General features: G+C 38.1%; 2 protein-coding genes and 1 long non-coding RNA gene across 4 annotated transcripts in view; 1 reads left to right on the top strand and 2 right to left on the bottom strand.

Moving 5' to 3' along the window:
• Nucleotides 1-23,034, bottom strand: part of LOC133516771 (acyl-CoA Delta(11) desaturase-like) — a 46,599-nt gene that overhangs the window by 21,131 nt on the left and 2,434 nt on the right. For both annotated transcript variants that reach the window (XM_061849724.1, XM_061849725.1), the window contains one exon: nt 7,156-7,359. In XM_061849724.1, coding sequence (XP_061705708.1) covers nt 7,156-7,359 — 204 coding nt within the window. The remainder of the gene's footprint in view (nt 1-7,155; nt 7,360-23,034) is intronic.
• Nucleotides 1,353-3,415, top strand: LOC133516774 (uncharacterized). The gene is made up of 2 exons (XR_009799277.1): nt 1,353-2,872; nt 3,146-3,415. It is a non-coding gene; the product is annotated as an uncharacterized LOC133516774 (long non-coding RNA).
• On the bottom strand, nt 19,574-21,235 carry LOC133516773 (odorant receptor 22c-like). Its single transcript, XM_061849727.1, has one exon. The coding sequence runs from the start codon at nt 20,726-20,728 to the stop codon at nt 20,069-20,071; it is 660 nt and encodes a 219-aa protein (XP_061705711.1). The 5' UTR covers nt 20,729-21,235; the 3' UTR covers nt 19,574-20,068.

Below are 23,034 nucleotides of genomic sequence, written 5' to 3' on the forward strand. Positions count from 1 at the left end.
GAGCTCTGCCGCGTATGCAGTAAGAAGAATCAGGCAGTTTACTGACGTGGAGACAGCTCGCCTAGTTTACTTCAGCTACTTTCACAGTATTATGTCTTATGGCATACTGGCGTGGGGCAAAGCAGCTGACATAGAAACCATCTTCGTTCTTCAGAAGAGGGCAATCAGATCTATTTATAACATGGCTTCTCGTGACTCACTGAGAGAACGATTCAAGGAAATAGATATTCTCACAGTAGCTTCACAATACATACTAGATGTGATAATGTATACGCATAAGAATATAAAGTCCTTTAAGAAACTGTCCGATATCCATAGTTATAATACGCGAAATAAACATAAGTTAGTAGTCTCCAAGTTTCGTCTACAGAAAGTTAAAAAATCGTTCATGGGAAACTGTGTAACATTTTATAACAAAGTACCCTTAGAGGCATGGAACCTGCCCTATACTTCATTCAAGCAATACGTCAAAAATGCACTTCTCAAAAAGGGATACTATAAAATAGATGACTACTTGGGAGACACGGAATCATGGCCAAGTATCCAGTCTCAAAAGCTGTAATAGTTTTGCGTGCAGTGTCCCGGAGAGGCATATGGCGCTGTTGTTTCTAGCTGTTCAACCTTATGTATTAATGTTTGTTATGTTTTAGTTATTTTGATGATGACATTGACATATTAAATACATAGTAGTTATGTATTCTGTAGAACTAGTTTTAAGATTGTTACCTTAACAGTCTCTTGACGTGAAATATGTATTTCATACAATTTTTTATTTTTTTTATTCTTTGACATTTGGAGAACCTTTACACCTCCAAATCTTATTATTGTGTATTATTATTTTTCTCAGACCGTGGGGACCTTATACATCTCCAAACTTAATGTATTAACCGTGGAGACTATACGTCTCTGACATATTGTATAATATACTTGACTTGGTACATACTAGTTATGTACAGAATGTAGCATTAGTTTATGAGACTGCTAGTTTAACAGTCCAGACGCGGTTTATTTATTTAGTATAAATTTTATTTTGACACTTGGAGAGACTTTACACCTCCAAATTTTATTAGTATTAGTACTCTGACATTGGGGACCTTTTACATCTCCAGATTTAATGTGTTTTTAACCATAGAGACTATACATCTCTATTGTATTGTATTAATTATTTATTTTAAGATTATTATAATGTAATGTTTACCCAGGTATTGGCTGTTGTATTTATAAATGTTGTTATGTATTTTTCATATCACTATATGATGTTACTATAAATGTTGTATTGACTTGTAAAAGAGCCCTTGAGGCCTACTTGCAGAATAAATTTTTGAATTTTGAATTTGAATTTTGAATTCAAATGGTTTCGATTGACCTCATGGGCCCTCTGCCTATCACTCGGAAACAAAACCAATATATCCTGGTCATAACTTGTTGTTTTTCAAAATTTTGCTTGATTTTCCCTATTCGTAATGCCACTTCAATTATAATCACCAAAATAATAGAGGACCAACTCTTTTTAGTTCATGGGGTTCCTCAAACAATTTTTCTCGACAACGGCAGTCAATTCACAAGCGGCATGACCGTAGATTTGTTTAAAAAATATAATGTACCCAATGTATTCTATACGCCTAGATACACACCGCAGGTTAATCCCGTCGAGCGTCAGAATCGCACAATTGTCACTTGCTTATCAACATTTGTCAATGAAGATCACAGGACCTGGGACTTGTTTATACCAAAGGTACAATTTGCCATAAATAATTCTGCAAATGAAGTAACGGGTTACACTCCTTCGTTCCTTGTATATGCCAGAGACCTTGTGACTTGCGGTACGCATTATGTAGATAGTGACCTCGGTAGGAACTTAATGTTCTTACCACGTGACATTTACGCCGAAAACCTAGGTTGCATGTCTGAAATATTTGATAATGTACAGGCAAAGTTATATCAAGCTCATGCAAAGAATACCGCTCATTATAATCTACGTCGTAAGCATGTCGAATTTAATGTGGGAGATATAGTCATGAAACGTGCTTATGTTTTAAGTGACAAAGATAAGTTCTTTAGTAAAAAACTAGCCCCGAAGTTTCTACAATGTCGTATTGTTGAGAAAAAGTCGCCTTTGGTTTATGTTTTGGAGGACATGTCTGGTAGGAATTTAGGGACTTGGCACATAAAAGATTTAAAATTATCAAGCTTGAATAAATAATGTTAGTAAAAAAAAAAATTGTTGCATTAATTCCCAAATCGCGCTGTTAACACCTATCTTAGTGCATGAAATGTATTTGTATTGGTTTTCAGTTGAACGACAACTGATTACCTACAAAAGTCTGGGCGCATTAGCATCTGTAGTTGAAAACTAGGTACTAATGTTTTTTTATGATTGCGTGATGTATTTATGATAGATAGATTGAAAGAGTAAATGCAAATACGCAAACGTATATTGCGCGGATTTTATTCTGAGGAACAAAATCCTTTTCCGGCGCGAGGGGGTAATGTAACGTTGTACGTATACGTATAACGTACATGTTTTAATTAAGTACAAGTTTTAATTATATTATCTTCCCAACTTTAAATAATATATTTTTTCCTTAACGACTGTACTCGCGGCCGGTCCAGCGACTACGTCATGGAAAGTTCGAGATGCAGCGGGGCGAGCGCCTTGTCCTTCCGTTGACCGCCAGGGCAGCCAGTCCGCGCCACACCCGATAAGATACGCACGTACGGCCGCGCACACGGAGCAGTGTCGTCTCGCGCGCCGTACGATTTTTAAATTCTTAATTTTAATGTTTGTGAGCGCGGACAATTATAATTATTATTCATAAAATTAATCCGCGACGCTTTCGCGCATTATAGTTAATCCCACACCCACGTACTGGTAAGTGCAAAGTGTTGAATGTTTGAGTAGCTTAGTTTTAGCGTTAAGTAGCTCCGTTATTTAAATTCACTTATTTGTTCTTTCTTCTTCTATTTTTCTTTACTCTGTGCTTTCCCTTCGCTTTTGTGACTCCGCTCTGCTTGTGAACACAAACATGCTTTTTGCTCATGGTGCACCGGCTTACACATGGTCCCATCATCATCATCATCATCACAGGGTGTTCACAATAGCAGAGCGAGCAGGAACACATTTGTAAGACGTGGAAATTTACAGGGTGCGTCGTTATTTTTAAAAATAATCTCCGGTCGAAGAGACCCTCGAGCCTTCACCACCTCGACGGCAGGGCTGGAGCCCTAGTCGTTCGCCCGCCGTCGCCTCGGCTCCTCTTCTGCGCTGTCGTGACACCCACCAGCTGCGGACCTTTCGACCAGCCAGGGCAGTACCACTCCGGGTGCAAATTTAAGACCGGCCATAGAGTTCCACGACCTTTTTTATTAAATTCTAGTTTTTTTTTAAATATAATAAAATACTTTTGTTAACGTAGCTGGTAGTTCTTTTTTTTTTATCCCTGCCAACTTTCCTAGAGGACATAATCCCTAGGGAGTAACGTTACACGCTCCAGACTCCAGCTTCGACACTGCGAGCACCCTCGCCCTGTCTACACTCACTGCACATCCCACCAAGTTACCGAGCACCCGCTTAACCCCCATGTCATCCCACAAACGCTGACAATCCGGTCTCTCCGGCGCCGTTGCCTCAGGGTTGAGAGCCAGCCAAGCCTCCACAGCTTCCGCGGCGGAAGGTATGGATACCTTGTCACCAACTGGAGATAAAATTTGAGTGACAAGGTCCAACCACGACCCCTGCCACCGACACCAGAAAGGCCGGCAAGCTAACGTCCTGTACGCGCCTCACGCCTAGCCCACCCGGTCGAATGGGAAGGAGGCCAGATCCCATTGGTCCGCATTGAGGGAGATGTTCAACATTGACTCTATCGAATCCTTTAACACGCTATCGAACGAGTCAATAAGCCCGGGGCATAGCCAGGTTGGAACAGTGCGCAAAAAGTAGGTGACTCTGGGAACGACGAAACAGGACCTCAACAGAACCAGTGACACGTGCGCAGAAATGTTCTTTAACCTATCCCCCGCGCTCAAAAGAAGCTGTCTTCTCAACTCGAAGGCTTCCGGTATAGCTTCCGAAAAAATGGGAGACCCCAAAAGATTTAAAGTTCGGGGTGACAACTCCTTGAGCCCAGGGAGCAAGTCGCTAAATAAACTGAAGGTAAGCTGGGACTCGACGCCACAGGGAAAAAAGTCACATTTGCTAGAGTTTACCTCCAGCCTTAGGTCTCGAAATCGCAGAAGAAGGGCAAGAAAATCTTGCTGAACCTCCAGAGGCTTACCCCTAATAGTACCGTCATCCAGGTACCAGATGTTGAGTGGGGATTTCAGCCCGGAGACGGCTTTATGTATCGCGAGACTAAAAATCAGAGGGCCAAGAGGGTCCCCCTGCTGTGCGCCAACTTGCGAAAGAAGGAGGGATCCGTCATAAAAAAGATTAGAACGAGAAGAATACACCTGGAAAAGAAAAGGGTAGAGAGATGGCACCCTCTCCCTTACTTCCACCAACAAAACGTCGCGCTAGACGGAATTAAAGGCATTCCTAATGTTCAGCTTGACAACAATGCACCCGGATCCGTAACGCCCATGTTGCGTGGATGACAGCCTCACAACCTAGCCTCGTGCCAAACCCCAACTGATAAGGACGAAGATAAGCGGCCATTTCTTCCCTAACTGCCCTACATCCAATCTTAGCCATTAGGCGACGAAATGTGCTACCTATTGCAATGAGTCGGGCGGATACCGTCTAAGCCGGCAGCAGAACCACTATTGAACGAGCCGAGAGCTAGGGCCACATCCTCCGGCTTAACCATCAAAGGCGCGAACGAACCGTCCGGCTCCTGTGGAAATATCAGCTAATATCAGCTTATAACTATTATTAATATTCATAATTAACGAGCGTCAGAGTATTTTTAGTTAAATGTTGCATAATTGCGCATTAATTCCTTCAAGAGACTGTTTGTCATGTCACGTACTTCTTCTTGGTCTGTCATTCATGTCACGTACTCGTATTCTAGTCAGAAGCGATGCCATCTTTTTCCGCAATACAACGGTAAAGCCGCCCACTCGTGCTTCGGCAAACATGCTGGATGCATTCAGAAACGTGGCAGCCCTACTCGTATTAACAGCGCCTGAAACTGGCCCCTGTTTCACCAACCTGACAAGTGCGACATATGTGTCAAGAAAAATTGACATTGAAATATTCTTTCTGTTTCACCAAAGTCAACAATTGTCACACGATGAATTTAGCCCGTAGGTCAGAAGTTGAGAGGCAAAAACCGGTTAACTAGGACAGCGATGCATCTGTCTCGCTCTAATTATATACAATAAGCGCATTTAATTATTATAAGAGTGAGACACATGTAGTAAGAATGCATCCTGCTCTTATTGCTGTACTATAGGTATGCGTTAAATATATGAATGAAGTTAAATATTATACAGAGCGTAGCGTAGGTTTTTAGGGTTCCGTTGCCAAATGGCAAAAAACGGAACCCTTATAGATTCGTCATATCCGTCTGTCTGTCCGATTATGTCACAGCCACTTTTTTCCGAAACTATAAGAGCTCTACTGTTCAAACTTGGTACGTAGATGTATTCTATGAACCGCATTAAGATGTTTATACAAAAATAAAAAAAAAACAATAAATTTTGGGGGTTCCCCATACTTAGAACTGAAACTCAAAAAATCTTTTTTCATCAAACCCATACGTGTGGGGTATCTATGGTATATTTAGGTTTCTAATATCATTTTTTTCTAAACTGAATAGTTTGCGCGAGAGACACTTCCAAAGTGAAAAAATGTGTCCCCCCCCCCCTAACTTCTAAAATAACAGAATGAAAAATCAAAAAAAAATATATATGATATACATTGCCATGCAAACTTCCACCGAAAATTGGTTTGAACGAGATCTAGTAAGTAGTTTTTTTTTAATAAGTACTTAAAAATTAAAAAAAAAAATTTTTTTTCATCAAACCCATACGTGTGGGGTATCTATGGATAGGTCTTCAAAAATGATATTTAGGTTTCTAATATCATTTTTTTCTAAACTGAATAGTTTGCGCGAGAGACACTTCCAAAGTGAAAAAATGTGTGCCCCCCCCCCCTGTAACTTTTAAATAACAGAATGAAAAATCTAAAAAAAATATATGATATACATTACTATGCAAACTTCCACCGAAAATTGGTTTGAACTAGATCTAGTAAGTAGTTTTTTTTAATACGTCATAAATGGTACGGTACCCTTCATGAGCGAGTCCGACTCGCACTTGGCCGCTTTTTAACAAATATTAGAGCGGTTTATTGAATTACAACAAAATTCATATCTCACATTTTCTTCTTAATCTCTGTGGGTAGGATTAGATTACCGTGAGGCCAATATACCTACAATTTAATGACAAAATGATATCATTTTATTATCATTAGCTCGTGAGTCTTACACACGACAATACATGTATAAACATGTACGAGCGAAATGCACGCGCGAATAATAACAAAATGACATCTTTGTGATACCAAAACCACCATTCCAAATAACAAATAAAATGTTTTATTGCATTCACAAGTCTTCGAAACTAGCTAAATTTAAATTAATTAAAGTGTAAATTAATATAAGTGTTTAAACATAAGCTTATCGTCTATATTTTCAATCGGAAATATGCTTAGCCAAATATTATTTTAACAGAAATATTAACATTAAGAGGCAATATTGAATTAGGCTCGGAATCTTCGCTATATGAGCGGGACATTGCTAATGTACGTGCATAGTATAGTTCAGCAACTCAAGCTACAAAAGGTACTCTAAAGAGTGTAATTTTGACTGCAGCCGTACACCGCGTGAATCTGCGATGGTGGGAAATAATGTCTTTTAAATATAGGAAATGACAAACCCAAACACAATTAAGTTGCGTTGTTTTATCACAGAGTTCATATGGCCACCTCATGTGTCCATATGGCAAGTAAAAAGGGCCAGCTAAAGCTAAAGGAGATGCAACATAGAGGAAGCACACTTGCCAAGTACGTATTGAGCTACGTACGTACAGCACGCGAACTTGAGCACCACGAGGTTAGTCGAGGGGCCGCACTGTGTAGGTACCTCCGGCACTCCCGTGCCCCCGCCGTGGCCTGATGGCCATGATTAGTAGATGTAGTAAAATACGTACTGAACACTATAGTGGCCCAGTGGGCAGAGAACGCCAGGTACAGCCCGTACAGCGCGCCGAGGTGCCAGTACACGAACTTGAGCACCACGAAGTACCGCACGGTGTACTTCCGCGGCTCCGGTGTGGGGGCCGCTGGCGCCCGCGGCTCGGCGAGCTTCGGCTCGGATACTAGTGGCTCATTCTCTTTGGTATCCGGCGCCATTCCTATATTAAATGGTATTTATTGTTAGGGCTGATACAGACGGACTGTAACCCGACTGCAACTTATATGGGAACTGCACGCCGTCGTTGCAGTTGGCGTGCAGTCGGCGTGGAGTTCCCATACAAATTGCAGACCCTCTGTATCGGCCCTTAGTGTTACGTTACATGATATTGATAAGCTTTCTTCGTTATTTACTTATTATTAAATGTGTATTTTTTTGGTATATCATGGTAATTAGGGTTGCCAACCGCATGATAATATATACTTAACTAACAATCCGTTATTCAGCAAACAGGGCACATAATTTTTACAATCAATAAAAAGAGCTTCCTGCCGAGGTTTTCCCGAGGGGCTACAGTATGATGGGGTTCTTCAAAAAAGGAGTGTACAGGTTTTTAAAGGGTCGGCAACGCGCATGTAATACCCCTGGTGTTGCAGGCGTCCATAGGTTACGGTGACTGCTGGCGGGCGGGCCGTATGCTTGTTTGCCACCGTCGTGGTATAAAAAAAAATAAAAAAATAAAAAATAAAATACAATCCCATCAAAAACATTTTCATGTAAAATGTCGCCAAGACGAAACCATAAGGCTCGCATCGTCAAAAAGTTATCAGATCTCCTGTAGAGCCAAGCTTCTAACTCTACAAGCCCTGGCTTCACAAACTCTACACCTCAGTCAAAATATATGGCTTGGCCGTTTTGCTACCGTCATATGAGCATACGGTGAAAATGTATTCACTATTCGTTATTTTTTATTATACAATACTTGTGGTAACGAAACTAAACATTCAAACAAATATTCGTGGTTGATGATGATGATAAATAAGCAAAGATAAATGAACACTCACCGATACAGTCGGATCAGTACTGGGTGACACAAACACAAAATCAGCGTATTTTGATTCAGTTGATGATTTCAACTCAATTAATTTGAATTAAAGCTGAAGACAAATCTTATATGAAACCGTTAATATTATTTATCATACGCTGATCGCGTACTGCTTTGTACATCATTTTCACAGTTTCTTATAAACTTAAGTTATTATAAGAGCGTTTACACATTGCCCGTACCGGTATTGGATGGATACGACTTTCGGTGTTCGACATTTGCTAATGTCGGTCCAACTTCGGACGGGGCTTTGCACACATAGACAGACGATAGACGCACATGGCGAATAAGAAACAAATGAATATTATGGGTCAATTTTTACACAGATCGACCTGGTCCCACAGTAAGCTCAATAAGGCTTGTGTTTTGGGTACTAAATAGACGACAATTTAGAATTATATATAAATACTTAAATACATAGAAAGCACGATTGAGGCGCTGGTGGCCTAGCGGTAAGAGCGTGCGACTTTAAATCCGGAGGTCGCGGGTTCAAACCCCGGTTCGTACCAATGAGTTTTTAGGAACGAATGTACGAAATATCATTTGATATTTACCAGTCGCTTAAGTGAAGGAAAACATCGTGTGGAAACCGGACTAATCCCAATAAGGCCTAGTTTACCCTCTGGGTTGGAGGGTTAGGCGCTTCGTAAAAACTAGTGCCTACGCCAATTCTGGGGATTCGTTGTCAAGCGGACACCAGGCTCCCGTGAGCCGTGGCAAAAATGCCGGGGTAACGTTTCTTCTTCCTAAAAGAGGAGACTTAAATATATAGAAAACATATATAACTCCGAAACAAATATTTGTGATAAACACATAAATAAAAAAATGACATTAGCAGGATTCAAACCTGGGTCTTTCTGCTTAGTAGAGAGGTCACTACCGACTAGGCTAGGAGGCAAAACGATAAGAGTTCCGAGTTTGCTTAAAATCTCTTTAAAAAGAGTTAAATGTGACTTTAAAGTAACTCGATATCAGTGCCTAGCTCAAACATAAATAAAACTGCCAAACTATACATAGTAGCCGAGTGATTTGTCCTACAAATCTCATCATCACTTTCTTTGATATAAAAGTATGTATACTATGTATCTGAGCTACATTGTTACAGAAATACAGACTGCTCTGACCTGACTGCTCTGAACGTAGAACAAAGTCAACGGGTCTATTATTGAGTGTAAATCTCTGCGACACTACGGCGTCTTCACTGATCAAGTGATCACGCACTCTACAGCAAGCATTACATATCTACACATACGCATAGCTGACGGGGTCCGACATGGCCCCATGACAGTACCTACCGCTCCGATATCGTGGGCAGATGCTAGAGAGTGCCCTAAGGCAACAAGTGATGAGTGATCCGATATCGGATCGGACAATGTGAAAACGCTCTAAGGATTCACTTGTAGTACCTACTTATATCTGAAGGTCAACTTTAAATGAACAATTGAGGTAAAAGGTTCAATAATGGCAATGAACTCCCACTGATTCACATATAAAAATGAATAATTTAAAATCCATTTTAAACCTAATTTCATTGATAATCTTAATAAAATATAAAGTAATACTTGGAAAATAAACCTCAATAGGATCAATACGTAGAGTCAGACCAAGCTAGATGGCAGTGATTTTGATAGGCCAAGTATTAAGTGCAAGTGTTAAGTAAACGTCATAATTAGATCGGTAGAAGTTTGGCGTTAAAAATAACACTTGCACTGTCTGGGCTGTCAAAATGGCTGCCAAATTATCTAGGTCTCACTTTATCAGCGTATCACGTTCAACCTGTGTGGCTACCATGAGATCGGAATATGTCGCCTTGAAGAAGTCGTCATGTATGGGTTTAATATAAAAATGATTAATAAAATAATGTTACTCGATATCGAGAACGTTACGGAAAATGTATGGAGAAAGTGTACAGAGTTCCAAGCGTTTACATATGGTACTAAAATTTTAAACTTGTACCATGAGTCACTAACGTTTTTAGGTAGTATTTCCGGCCTTAATTCGAAGAAAGTCATGTCAACGTTTCATTGCAAGCTTGAGAAAAATATGATACTAATAAACTTGAACGCTGTTCAAACATTCACTTCTTTTTATCGCTTCTTTCTCTTGTTAACTCTACATATAAATGCAACCTTGTGTGCAAATTTCTACTTTTTAGCTTTTCGTAGTTTCAGCTCTGCGTTGATGAATTCTGTCAGTCAGGGCACACGCATTTATATATATATATAAATGCGTGTGTGTATATATATATATATATATATATATATATATATATATATATATATATATAGGATTTCTATGTTGGTGGTTATATATTCTACATGAGTATAGAACATTATGCAGCAAAATATAGCAGTAGGGACGGTTAATCATTATACAACGCATGAGATTAGTCTGTCACAACCTACAAAGTTTCAAGCCCCTAACTGAAAATAAATGTTTTCGATATAATCCCTCTCAACCCCCTATGAAGATTCTCAATCCACTATTTTAAAAATGTTCGCTCCCGACGCAAACTTTAAACGCTTTTTTTTTCACCAATTAAGGGAATTAATACAAACTTTTAATGAAAGCTATTTTAACTCCCATAGGGAATAAATTTCTAAAAATGGTTAAATTACATTCCTTGTTTTCTATTATTGTGTCTTTTTACGACATTTCAAGTTCAATATATAAAAAAAAATCGTTCTTGTTGCAAATTGTCAGCCCCTTTTTCATCAATTTAGGGAATTAATATTCAAAACCGGTCAAATCCGTTTTCGTATAATTAAACATAATGCCCTTTTTAAGAAGTTTCAAGTTTCAAGTTCCTAGCTCAAAAGATAACTCGTATCCCCGTATAAACTTCTCTCATTTTTAAACCCCGTAGGGGTTGAATTATCAGGAAAGTGGAAATAACCAAGAAAGAAGAAAAGAAGAAGAAGAAGTTATAAGGCATTTGTAATGGATTTGAACTTTTAACCCCTATTTAAAGAGGGGATGAATTTTCTAAGACGGTGAAAGTAGATTTTTCTTTTCAATAAAATACTTTTTTACAAAGTCTTAAGTTCCTAGCTCAAAATAAAACTTGAACCCCATCCGAACTTTCAACCGCTTATTAACCCAGTGGATGGATTTTTTGGAGGCTTGAGGGGATGATTTTTTTAAAAACTCTGAAATTACTTTTCTTTTATTCTAATAATATGTCTTGATGCAATGATTCATGTCCCGCACTCACTAAAATATTTGATCTCCATACAAACTTTCATTCCCTTTTTCACCACCTTGGGGGCTGACTTTTCAAAAAACGCTGAAATGAGTTTTCTTCTCTTTTAAAGAAATACCTCAAAATATAATTTGTACCTAATACAAACTTTCAACCCCCTTAGGGGTTGAATTTCTCAAAATCGCTAATTGTCTCTTGTTCACATTATAAATGTAACTTGATGTGTAAATAATATTATATCAAAGAAATTTCCACACGTAATTTAAACGCCATACTTTTTTTAAATGTCAGACAAAAATAAAAATATGGTACACGTATATGTAGATGGCCGGCAGGGTCGGGTCATACCTTCTAAACAACGTATATGTAGATGGCCGGCAGGGTCGGGTCATACCTTCTAAACAACGTATATGTAGATGGCCGGCAGGGTCGGGTCATACCTTCTAAACAACGTATATGTAGATGGCCGGCAGGGTCGGGTCATATCTTCTAAACAACGTATATGTAGATGGCCGGCAGGGTCGGGTCATATCTTCTAAACAACGTATATGTAGATGGCCGGCAGGGTCGGGTCATATCTTCTAAACAACGTATATGTAGATGGCCGGCAGGGTCGGGTCATATCTTCTAAACAACGTATATGTAGATGGCCGGCAGGGTCGGATCATAGGTATTCTTCTAAACAACGTATATGTAGATGGCCGGCAGGGTCGGGTCATACCTTCTAAACAACGTATATGTAGATGGCCGGCAGGGTCGGGTCATACCTTCTAAACAACGTATATGTAGATGGCCGGCAGGGTCGGGTCATACCTTCTAAACAACGTATATGTAGATGGCCGGCAGGGTCGGGTCATACCTTCTAAACAACGTATATGTAGATGGCCGGCAGGGTCGGGTCATATCTTCTAAACAACGTATAAGTGTGCGGATGCGCATGCTTGATGCTTGACGTTTCTTTAAACAAAACGTCACTTTTGACATTAACATATCCGATCCATATCGTATCTAGACTTAATATTTGACGTATCTTAAAGTTTGAATCGGGCCGTAGGTTTATAATTAGTAACACGTGAATCGCTTTAAACAATGCGAATTTGCATATGTACAAGTATAGAGACACGAGTAAGAATTAAAAATCTTTTACCTTGTTCTTCAGAGAGAATCATTAACATAATTTAATATGAAAATGTACATAAATAGGTGTAAACAATATTTATTATAACCGATGAGCGAAATGCATGAAAGGAGCATGATATTTATTTTATAAATAATGATATCCAAACTTTAAACCTAAATGGTAAGTATTTTTATATAGTGTGAATTTTTTTCAGTCGTTGTGTAATGTAGACGTAGGTATACAAGATTTGATAATAAATGTAGTATTCAGATATTTCGAAAGTACTTATATCTGACGGGCACCTTTGCAACGGGAAAGACGCGGGCCTGCAGCTGCGGGAGGATGGCTTATTCGAGTAGTTGGGTAACTTATATACTTTAATTTTAGTTTTAGATTGTTTGTACTGTTGTATAGACAGTTTTAATTGTTAATTAGTTATTTTTTATTGTAATTGTTTTCATGTATATTTGTCTTTTTTGCCTGTGTTAGAAACAAATAGAAGTCGGTAGTTTATATATTTCTTGGATTAGGCACCTATGTTTTACGTTTCCGAATTAAATGGTAGTGCACGTGTATATATAGGTAGCGTTTTATAAAAGGCTTGGTATTTAGACAATTTCAACGATGAAGCCTTTATTGCATTAAAATGTACTGTTGCATTCGAGGAGTGAAATAATGTATAATTTTATTGCTTTCCTACAAACAGAACACTACGCTGAATGGCCAATGAGATCTGTTGAACCAGGTACGATCCCCCTCTCCCTCAGCCGCCTACTCAAATCCCCTACGAAGTACTTCGCCTCCAAAGCTCAAGGTCCCGCAGTCTCGACTGCAACTGGTACAAAGTCGTACAATTGGTTCAGGGCAGTGTACTCGTATTTGGCAAGTTTCATTTTGGCTGCATACTCCGCGTCTGACCCAGCGGACCTAACCGTGAGACTCAAGTGGGACGGTCCAAATGTACTGACGCAAGTCGCATTGAGGAAAGCATACTTAGGTTACATCCACTTCATTTCTGTCTGCTAATCGTGACAGGGTTTTCAAAATGCAAAAGCGAGTTTTGCGCATCATAGACCGAAAACTGGTAGACCGTCTCGCTAAAGACATATTCAGACTTCATAAAATCCTTGCCTTACCAAGTGTTTATATACATACTGACTGCTTGTACATACATTCGTAGCAACCTACATAACTATAAAACATACGGGCAATCTACCCAAAGACCCACACGCAGTCGGCACCGGGGATGTCACGAATGTCGTGTACTTCACATTCGGGAATGCGAATCCGAATACCCAGGATGCGAATGTCCGAATGTGAATGCGAATACGAATGGTAGGGAATATTAATTGTTATTATCATTCCTAATAAGAAAAAATCTGTTAGTGCATAAAACATATGTTACTTTGGAACGGGATGTTATAAAGTGTTGAAAAATGCAGTCCACTGGTCAAAATGCATTGCTTGAAACTAGTGTTTGGTAATGCTTCATTTACAAAAAAACACTAAAGACACTTCTTATTGTCCTTGCGTGCTACAATGCAAACGAGTTTCTGCAAAAAGATCATTGATTCTAACAATATTCAAATTCTGCAAATAAAAATAATATAACAATATGTACCTATGCCGCCTGTTGTCTGCCTCTACATTTAATCAATTGTTTCTTTTCTTGTAACTTTTTACTGAGGTGTGCCAATAAAGAGTGTTCTATTCATCTATCTATCTATGAAATTTCGTGTGATGTATTATTAACTTGATAATTTAAATATTAATATTTTCTATTTCTATTTGACATGTAAATGAGATGTACATTTATCAATAAATCATCTGAAATTGATTACTAACTTTTATTACCGACAACTCTTGGCAACAAGAATGACTGGAACCGTACAAAACTAAACTTAACTGACCTATTTTAAAGTATAGGGCCTAAATTATATTTACAAATATCCCATATGCTGCTGCCATTGGCAGTGTGCCCATAAGACTGAACGCGTTAAGTACTTCGCTGATGGCAATTGAATAAATAGGGTGTATGCCGAGAGTGTGTACTCGTATAAGATTGAATTAAATAAAAATGTTAGGCCAGTGGTACACGCACCGCGAAAATTGGCGGTAGCTTTGAAAGATAGTGTTAAAAATAAGTTGGATGAGATGGTTGGTGATGGGATTATTGCGAAAGTTGAGTTGAGGGGCCTACGGATTGGGTCAATAGCATGACCGTTGTGAGGAAGGCTAACGGTGACATAAGGCTATGTTTGGATCCAAGGGAATAGAATCAGGCGATTAGGCGTGAGCATTTTAAATTGCCAACGTTGGATGAAATGTCTGTCAATCTAGGAGGTTCCAAATATTTTAGCACCCTTGATGCCAAGCAAGGATTCTGGCAGCTTCGTCTTCACCAGGATAGTACCGATTTAGTTACCTTTAATACGAGTTTTGGAAGGTATAAATTTTTGCGTTTACCGTTTGGAATAACTTCAGCGTCAGAAGTATTCCACAAACTAATAAAATATATTACAAAAGGCTGGCCGGAGCATAAGCAGGATCGTGATGAATTGACGGTCGCGAATGGTATAGCATGGAAGGGTGATCGTATTATTATTCCAGTAGCTATGCGGAAGGAAATGTTAAAGCGGGTGCATATTGGACATTTAGAGTTAGGGAAATGCAAGTTAAAATTGCGTGAATCCATATTTTGGCCAAATATAAGTAGCCAGTTGGAGGATTTTATTAAAAATTGTCAAGCATATCTTACTTTTTAAAACCAGAATGGAAAGGAATCATTGATACCACATGAGATACCGGACAGGGCATGGTCAAAGGTTGGGGTAGACGTGTTCCACTTTAAGGAGAAAAAATATTTATTGATAGTAGATTATTTTAGTAAGTTCTTGGAAGTTCTAGAGTTAAATTGTTTACAGTCTGGCCATATTATTGAGCAGTTAAAATAGTTTTTAGTCATCAGGGTATACTTGACATTGTGATGTCAGCTATTGGCCCAGTGGTGTTTAGAACATATTATGGCTCCTCTACACGATGGACCATCATAGTGGCCCACTAAGCTGGGCCAGCGTGTAGAGAGGGTAGTGGTGTCGGATGGCTTATGGCGCGGCGGGATGGCGATGGGATGGCCGCGGTGTCGGTTTTTCGCCCGCACATCAAAGGTAGTGGGCCAGCGATGGCTGTACGCATCTACACGTGACATCATCCATCCCGCAGTGCGTGCTCGATCGCGGTCGAGTGAGGACGTTCGTGATGTGTATTATTTCGATTAAAAATGACGAGTACGTGGCCGCATCACGAAACGATAAAGTTTTTAGAATTATATCGGGGAGAAAGCGTAACATGGAACCCCAAACATAAAGACCACTATATATAGACTAATAAGGTAGCAGGATATTTAAAAAAAAGTTTTTATAACAGATAGACATCTGTACATACAGTACATTTACAATTTAAATAAATAAGTATACCAATATATATATCAGTACTAAAATAAATAAATATTAGATACCTACATATCTAAATATATATACATACATAATTACATATCGTATGTAAAATATATATCTACACAGTGGCAAATTAAGGAAGAGACAAGTAATGATTTTTCAGTAGCGTTTTAAAGCTTAGAAGAGTTATTGCACAAATTTAAATTGATTTAATTGACGACCTGTGTGACCCTGCCTATGAAGCCGATGCTCCCGGGTTCAAATCCTGGTAAGAGCATTTATGGATATTCGTTCTGGAGTCTTGGATATCTGCTATGTATTTAAGTATTTATACATATGTATATATTATGTATATCGTTGTCTACTTAAGTACCGACAACACTTGAGCTTTACGTGGAACTTACAATTAGTCAATTTGTGTAATAATACTGTCCTATAATATTTGTTTATTTATTTATTTGTTTCGATGGATAGATAACATCCACCACAATCTTCTACGTCATTTCATTTTAATTACTTTATTATTATTATTGTGCAGATTGAGAAAATGATGGTACGTGGCGGATAAATAACATGCTGCAACGGCTTATGCTTCCACGTCCATCTTGGAAAACGAATAGATCGCAACTGAATGTCGCCATCGTGTAGTGGTGTTTCAACCATCGCATAATGGCCATCGCGCTGGGCCAGCGCTGGGCCATCATGTAGAGGAGCCATTACTTCTTCTCCATGTTATGCCCAATCTCATGAGCAAGTCGAACGGAGCGTCCAAACAGTGAAAAATATACTTAAAAAAACTAGTGTAGAAAAAACTTCTTCAGGCAAGCACTGTTAGAATATTTAGCATCTCCATCAGAGTTATTGAATAATATAAAGTTTCGTGGAATCGTACCGTATGCACCCCAACTTCTTCATCCTAAAATCCAAATTAATGTCACGGCAGAGTTAGAAAAGAGACAAAATAAACAAAAACAGCAGTACGACAAGACGGCCCGTAATTTAAAGCAATTGATGCCCGGTCAAAAAGTTAAGGTTAGAGTAGATAAGAAATGGGTTAGTGGCGCAATTTTGCATATTAAAGGTATCCGATCATATTTATTTCAATTGATGCAGGGTGGTACGTTGGTGAGAAACAGGCGTCATCTTATATTAGATTCGGAATATCGCCCGGAGTTACCTGTGTGTCCCCGACCTTATGACGATATCACAATATCGAGTGATAATAATGATAACGCTAGGGCGCATGCGCGCGCCCCGCTACCTCAGTCGCACGCGCAGCGTGCTGCTATCGAGTACTATCGACACGGCCTCAGTATCCGAACATGCTCCAAATAATAACAATAATGTCACTCGTTCTGGCAGGGTGGTGATTCCTCCTGATTAGTATTAATTAGCAGCCAGCCGGCTGATAGTATGTGCAGTTTCGAAGATGGATTGTTATACATAACTGAACAATTTGATAGGTACCTATAAACATGAAGCAATAAGGTTCAACTTGCATTGACACTTCATCATTGTTTTTATACTCGTACAGCACATAAGATTGAAACCATTTAATACAGATAACGGAGTTATTTTTGTAAAGAAAACCTGTATTAAGTAGTTAAGATGAGCGGAATTCTTCATAGCAAAAATCAAACTGACCTAACTGTTTTATCGACTTATCGATAAATATTTGTCACTTAACGAAACAAAGTTAAATTAATTTGGATATACATACAAACAAATTAACGGTGTCCCTAATTAGCTGACCGCCACTGTATTTTAGTATAATAGTAAAGAATAAAACAGAAAATATTTTTATTTAAAATTTTCTATATGAAACTTATCATGAAAAATTAAAAACAAATATTGCTAAGAGTAGGTAACTAATCTTCATTCAAAATAACAGAGTCGAAATCTAAATGGTACTAAATATGTTTTCTTCATCTGCCCTGTAGTAAAAGAAAATAGTCATTATTTTTTCAACATTGTCACCTTTCAAATTACTCCTTTTTTCATTGTAGATCCATTTATAAGATGAAAACGAGCGTTCTACCTCAGTTGAAGTAACAGGAGCATATTTGTAGTACTCGATAACGGTGTTTTGGCTGTAATCACTTTTTTCTATAAAATCAGCATATTTGCGTATCATGTCGTAGTCCGGAATTCTATCTAGTACTTTTCCAAAGTTTTATTTGCACTGTGTGAGATCCACACCAATTTAGAATAGTTCTCACCTGGTCAAGTATTAGAAGAGAGTCTAATAAGGATAAACAGGATGTTTGTAATTTGATTATTGCTTCACATAAAATGCCATAACTTTTTTTGATGTATAACAGATCATTTCTCAAATTATTGTGCCTAAGTACTCTTTTTGCTTCTCTTATTGCAGCCGACTATTTTAATTTAAGTTTGAAATTACTTCTGTAATACATTCCAAATTTTCTGCATAATATATAGCTGCATTAAGCCATGTGCCCCACCTAGTTATAATAGGTTTTGGAGGCAATGGTACGGATGGACAAATTTGTTTGAATATTCGGACTCTATACTTTAATATTTACTTGAATATGCAGATGCAAGTTGCTTATCAAAGAGTTCAAATGTTACAGAATAATCTTTTAAGTTGATTATGGATACCTAATGCGATATTATTCCGTAACATCGATAAGTCGATAAAACAGTTAGGTCAATCCCTCTGACGGTTTGATTTTTGCTATGAAGAATTCCGCTCATAATTTATAAAATAACATAATATAGGTATAAATAATGTTTAGCCGTTATAATAAAAATGTTGGCATTGTATATCTACCTGTCACTGTCGCAGGTCACCATGATTATGAATGTGTTTTAATATTTTTTATGAAATGTTTGTTGTAAATTTCCTGGTGAAATGAAATTAGTTTCAATTAAATAATGTGTGGCATGATGTTTTATTAGCCATTGTTATCTAATTAAGGATGAAAATAAGCATTTATTTCTGATGCGTGTATTGAAATATTAATGAATGAATGTTATTGATAAAATATATAATCAGTATGAAATATATTTTATATTGCAACGATATGTCATTTTGTATTCTGCCTACCTATATTGTTCAATAGTTTTGTATGATTATTTACCATGTAATAATATATCTTTATGAAATTATTAACTAGCTATTACACTCGAAAAAAAAAATTTTAACTTGTTCTAGCGATGACATTGAATTTCTTTCAACCTATTACCTAAAGAACCTACCATAAAAAAATACAGATGAAACTTTGGCGTTTAAACTCTAGGTCCATGGGGTCCCAGCGCGCACAAGTTTTTTTGGAGAAATCGCGAAACGTCTGGTTGACGTAACTGGTGACCGACGAGCTGGCGGCTTCCTCGCACAACGTATCAGTATTGCGATACAACGAGGAAATGCCGCCAGCATCCTTGGTACAATGCCTCAAGGGCCTATTTTAGATATAAGCTAGTTATAGTAATCATCCATAAAAAAATATAATGGAATTATTACAATATTTTTTTGCTAAGTTTTAAATATAATTAGTGATTTAAATATTACTGTTCTTTGAATGCCTGATTTGTTTTATCTTTAATACCATCCCTGTAATTTTGCGTTATAAAATTTTGTGATATTAAGTTCTTTTTTGTGAAAAAGAAAAATGTGTAAGTACCTATTTATATTTGTTCTTGTGAATAAAATCGTTAAATGTATGATTTGAACCAAATACAGAAATTGTAAAATGAAAAGTATATAAGGGGGTTGTGGGTAGGTTCTTATTATTCTTAATATGCATGTGGGTGGGTAAGCGATATAGATAAATGAATCAGTCTTGATCCGAGCACGTAGTTTTATTGACGCATCCCTATACGTTAGCAGTATATACCTAGTTATTATTATGGTTCTGTTACAAGAACCCTTGTTTGGGTTTAGGCCTCCTCCACGCGGTTCCATATATAATATAACGAGATAAAATATGATTTCTGTGGAACTTTATTTTCTAAAGATATAATTATACTCTGTGCAATGGTGCTTGTATCTGAGTGCACTATGGATTTACAAAGTAAAAATGTTCAGTCAACCGTAGACCGCAGCGCCATGTAGGCCGAGTATATGGACTTGATGACGGACATTAGGCTGGTGTACCGCAGCTCCGCGACGCCCCCAGCCGAGAGTACCATCGTCCGCGAATTTTTCAAAATCATCAACACCGTTTTCATATTGGATGCGTCGAAATTTTCCCACTGACAATCGTACACCGCGTCACTGAACCTTAGACTCGCTTCCATGAGACGCTGTCCAGTAAAACAGTCCATGGATACCTGGTTCAAGGCGTAAGGTATTTCAATATACGTGTTTTCTATTCCACCGAGCAACTCCGCGATCAGGGCCAGGCCTAGTAAACAAAATTCTACCGCGATGGCGTTGCTGAAAATGCTTTCGGTCAGTCGAAGGAGAGCTAAGTTAGCGGCGTGTGCTTGGACGATGTACTCCAGCTGGTGTTTAATGTACAGGTTCCTTAGTTTGTCCTCGTCCTGACCGGTCTCGCACGTCAACGCTTGCGCGTCCGGCCACAGGTCGAGAATCTCGTCGCCGAGGGCGATCATCTGCGCCTCGATGTAGCCCGACAAGGTGATGAGGAGGGCGGCTATGCTCCCGGAGCAGTACACGGTCACCATTATGGTGATCCAAAATAGGATGTGAGCTATTTCGTAGTTTGGAGATTCGAACATTGGTTCCAGGCCTGAACGGAAAAAATGTAGTGATTAGTATAATATTAACTAATAATTTACGTGCTGGCTACACGTGCTGAGTATGGTACAATAATTTTAGAACGTTTTTGAGTTTTCAAAGCAGAGACTACGCGATGTTCCGTGGCACAAAACCAGGAAATTAGAAAGGAATAAAGATACAGTGCGCCGCGCGAAACTTGCGACGGAAGATTTTTATCGAGCCAACTTTAACCTAAATAAAAACCGGAAAAGTGCGAGTCGGACTCGCGTTCTAAAGGTTCCGTACATTGCGCTATTTTTTATGTTATTTATTAGAAGCACATTATGAAGAGGTAACAACAGGCGGTCACACTCTAGTATCACACACATTTTAGAGCAAACTCGTTCGCGTCTTTTTTGTAGACGTCCTAGCCGTATTTTTTTCTTAAGTACAATTTTGTTTGAAAGGAAATGGGACGCTTTGGGAAATTGGCCCTACGCGGAGCTCGGCCATCAGCGTTTGCATTTAAGATACTCGATATTTGTAGGAAGTATATGTTCTGTGTTCAAACACAGTTAGTCCTCAAGCACTAACTTCCCTCAGCTCGGCGTTCAGTCTCGCGTTCAGCCACTCCTCTTTGGGACGTTTCAGGTCTTCATCTCTAAACGAATCTCGGCCTTCACAATAGCTGTCCTTACCACATTTCACGTAAACCATTTAAAGACATTTTTGTTGATAAGCCCGACTCACGCTTGACTGTAGTTTTCTAATAGGTTTTCCTGATATATAAAAAGTAAAGAACTATTTTGTGATTTTTTTTCAAAATTTTAGACCTGGTAGTTTCGGAGATAAAGGGAAGGGAATGGTAATTTGGAATAACTTCTAAATTGTTTATTTTAGAACAATAAAAAAAATATATTTTTGATCCTCACATTGAGCCCATTCATTTGATATGTGACACGCTTTAGTTTGCAAAACTTTGTTTTTAAATTTTCTCATTCACCAATTCTATTTTTTTACCACTTTGTCCGCATGCCAAATTGCAGCTTTATAGCACTATCGGACGGACAGACGGACAGACTACGGAACCAGAAAAATTACAATTTCGCGTTTGTTGGAGAAATTTTTAATTTAGGTTTGTGAATTCATTTATTTTTAGGGTTCCGTAGCCAAATGGCAAAAAACGGAACACTTATAGATTCGTCATGTCCGTCTGTCTGTCCGATTATATATGTCACCGCTACTTTTTTCCGAAACTATAAGAGCTATACTGTTCAAACTTGGTAAGTAGATGTATTCTATGAACCGCATTAGGATTTTTAAACAAAAATAGAAAAAAAAACAATAAATTTTGGGGGTTCCCCATACTTAGAACTGAAACTCAAAAAATCTTTTTTCATCAAACCCATACTGGGGTATCTATGGATAGGTCTTTAAAAATGATATTGAGGTTTCTAATATAATTTTTTTCTAAACTGAATAGTTTGCGCGAGAGACACTTCCAAAGTGGTAAAATGTGTCCCCCCCCCCCCGTAACTTCTAAAATAACAGAATGAAAAATCTAGAACTTAAATAAGGTTCACCATCATGTATATGTACATAATTATATGTATTAGTCTATCTTTTATACATTATATAAGTAGTAGTATTTAACTATTTATATTACTTTATAGTTTGCGCGAGAGATACTTCCAAAGTGAAAAAATTTGTGTCCCCCCCCCTGTAACTTCTAAAATAACAGAATGAAAAATCTAAAAAAAAAATATGATATACATTACCATGCAAACTTTCACCGAAAATTGGTTTGAACGAGATCTAGTAAGTAGTTTTTTTTAATACATCATAAAATTAAAAAAAAAAATTTTTTTCTTCATCAAACCCATACGTGTGGGGTATCTATGGATAGGTCTTCAAAAATGATATTTAGGTTCCTAATGTCATTTTTTTCAAAACTAAATAGTTTGCGCGAGAGACACTTCCAAAGTGAAAAAATGTGTCCCCCCCCCCTGTAACTTCTAAAATAACAGAATGAAAAATCTAAAAAAAATATATGATATACATTACCATGCAAACTTCCACCGAAAATTGGTTTGAACGAGATCTAGTAAGTAGTTTTTTTTAATACGTCATAAATGGTACGGAACCCTTCATGGGCGAGTCCGACTCGCACTTGGCCACTTTTTTAAAGTATGTAATTTTCAATAGAGTTGAATATCATATCCGCCATAATATGGCTTCGTGTACGGTAACGGGTTAAGAAGTAAATTAATCTATCGATCTATCTAACAATCAGTATTTCCGTTTAATTTAAGAAAACATTCTTGTA

Source organism: Cydia pomonella, chromosome 4 (genome assembly GCF_033807575.1).
Source record: "Cydia pomonella isolate Wapato2018A chromosome 4, ilCydPomo1, whole genome shotgun sequence".
NCBI classification, from domain to species: Eukaryota; Metazoa; Arthropoda; class Insecta; order Lepidoptera; family Tortricidae; genus Cydia; species Cydia pomonella.

Coding starts and splice junctions, on each gene's coding strand:
- LOC133516773 (XM_061849727.1), bottom strand. CDS start 20,728: ATGTTCGAATCTCCAAACTACGAAATAGCTCACATCCTATTTTGGATC.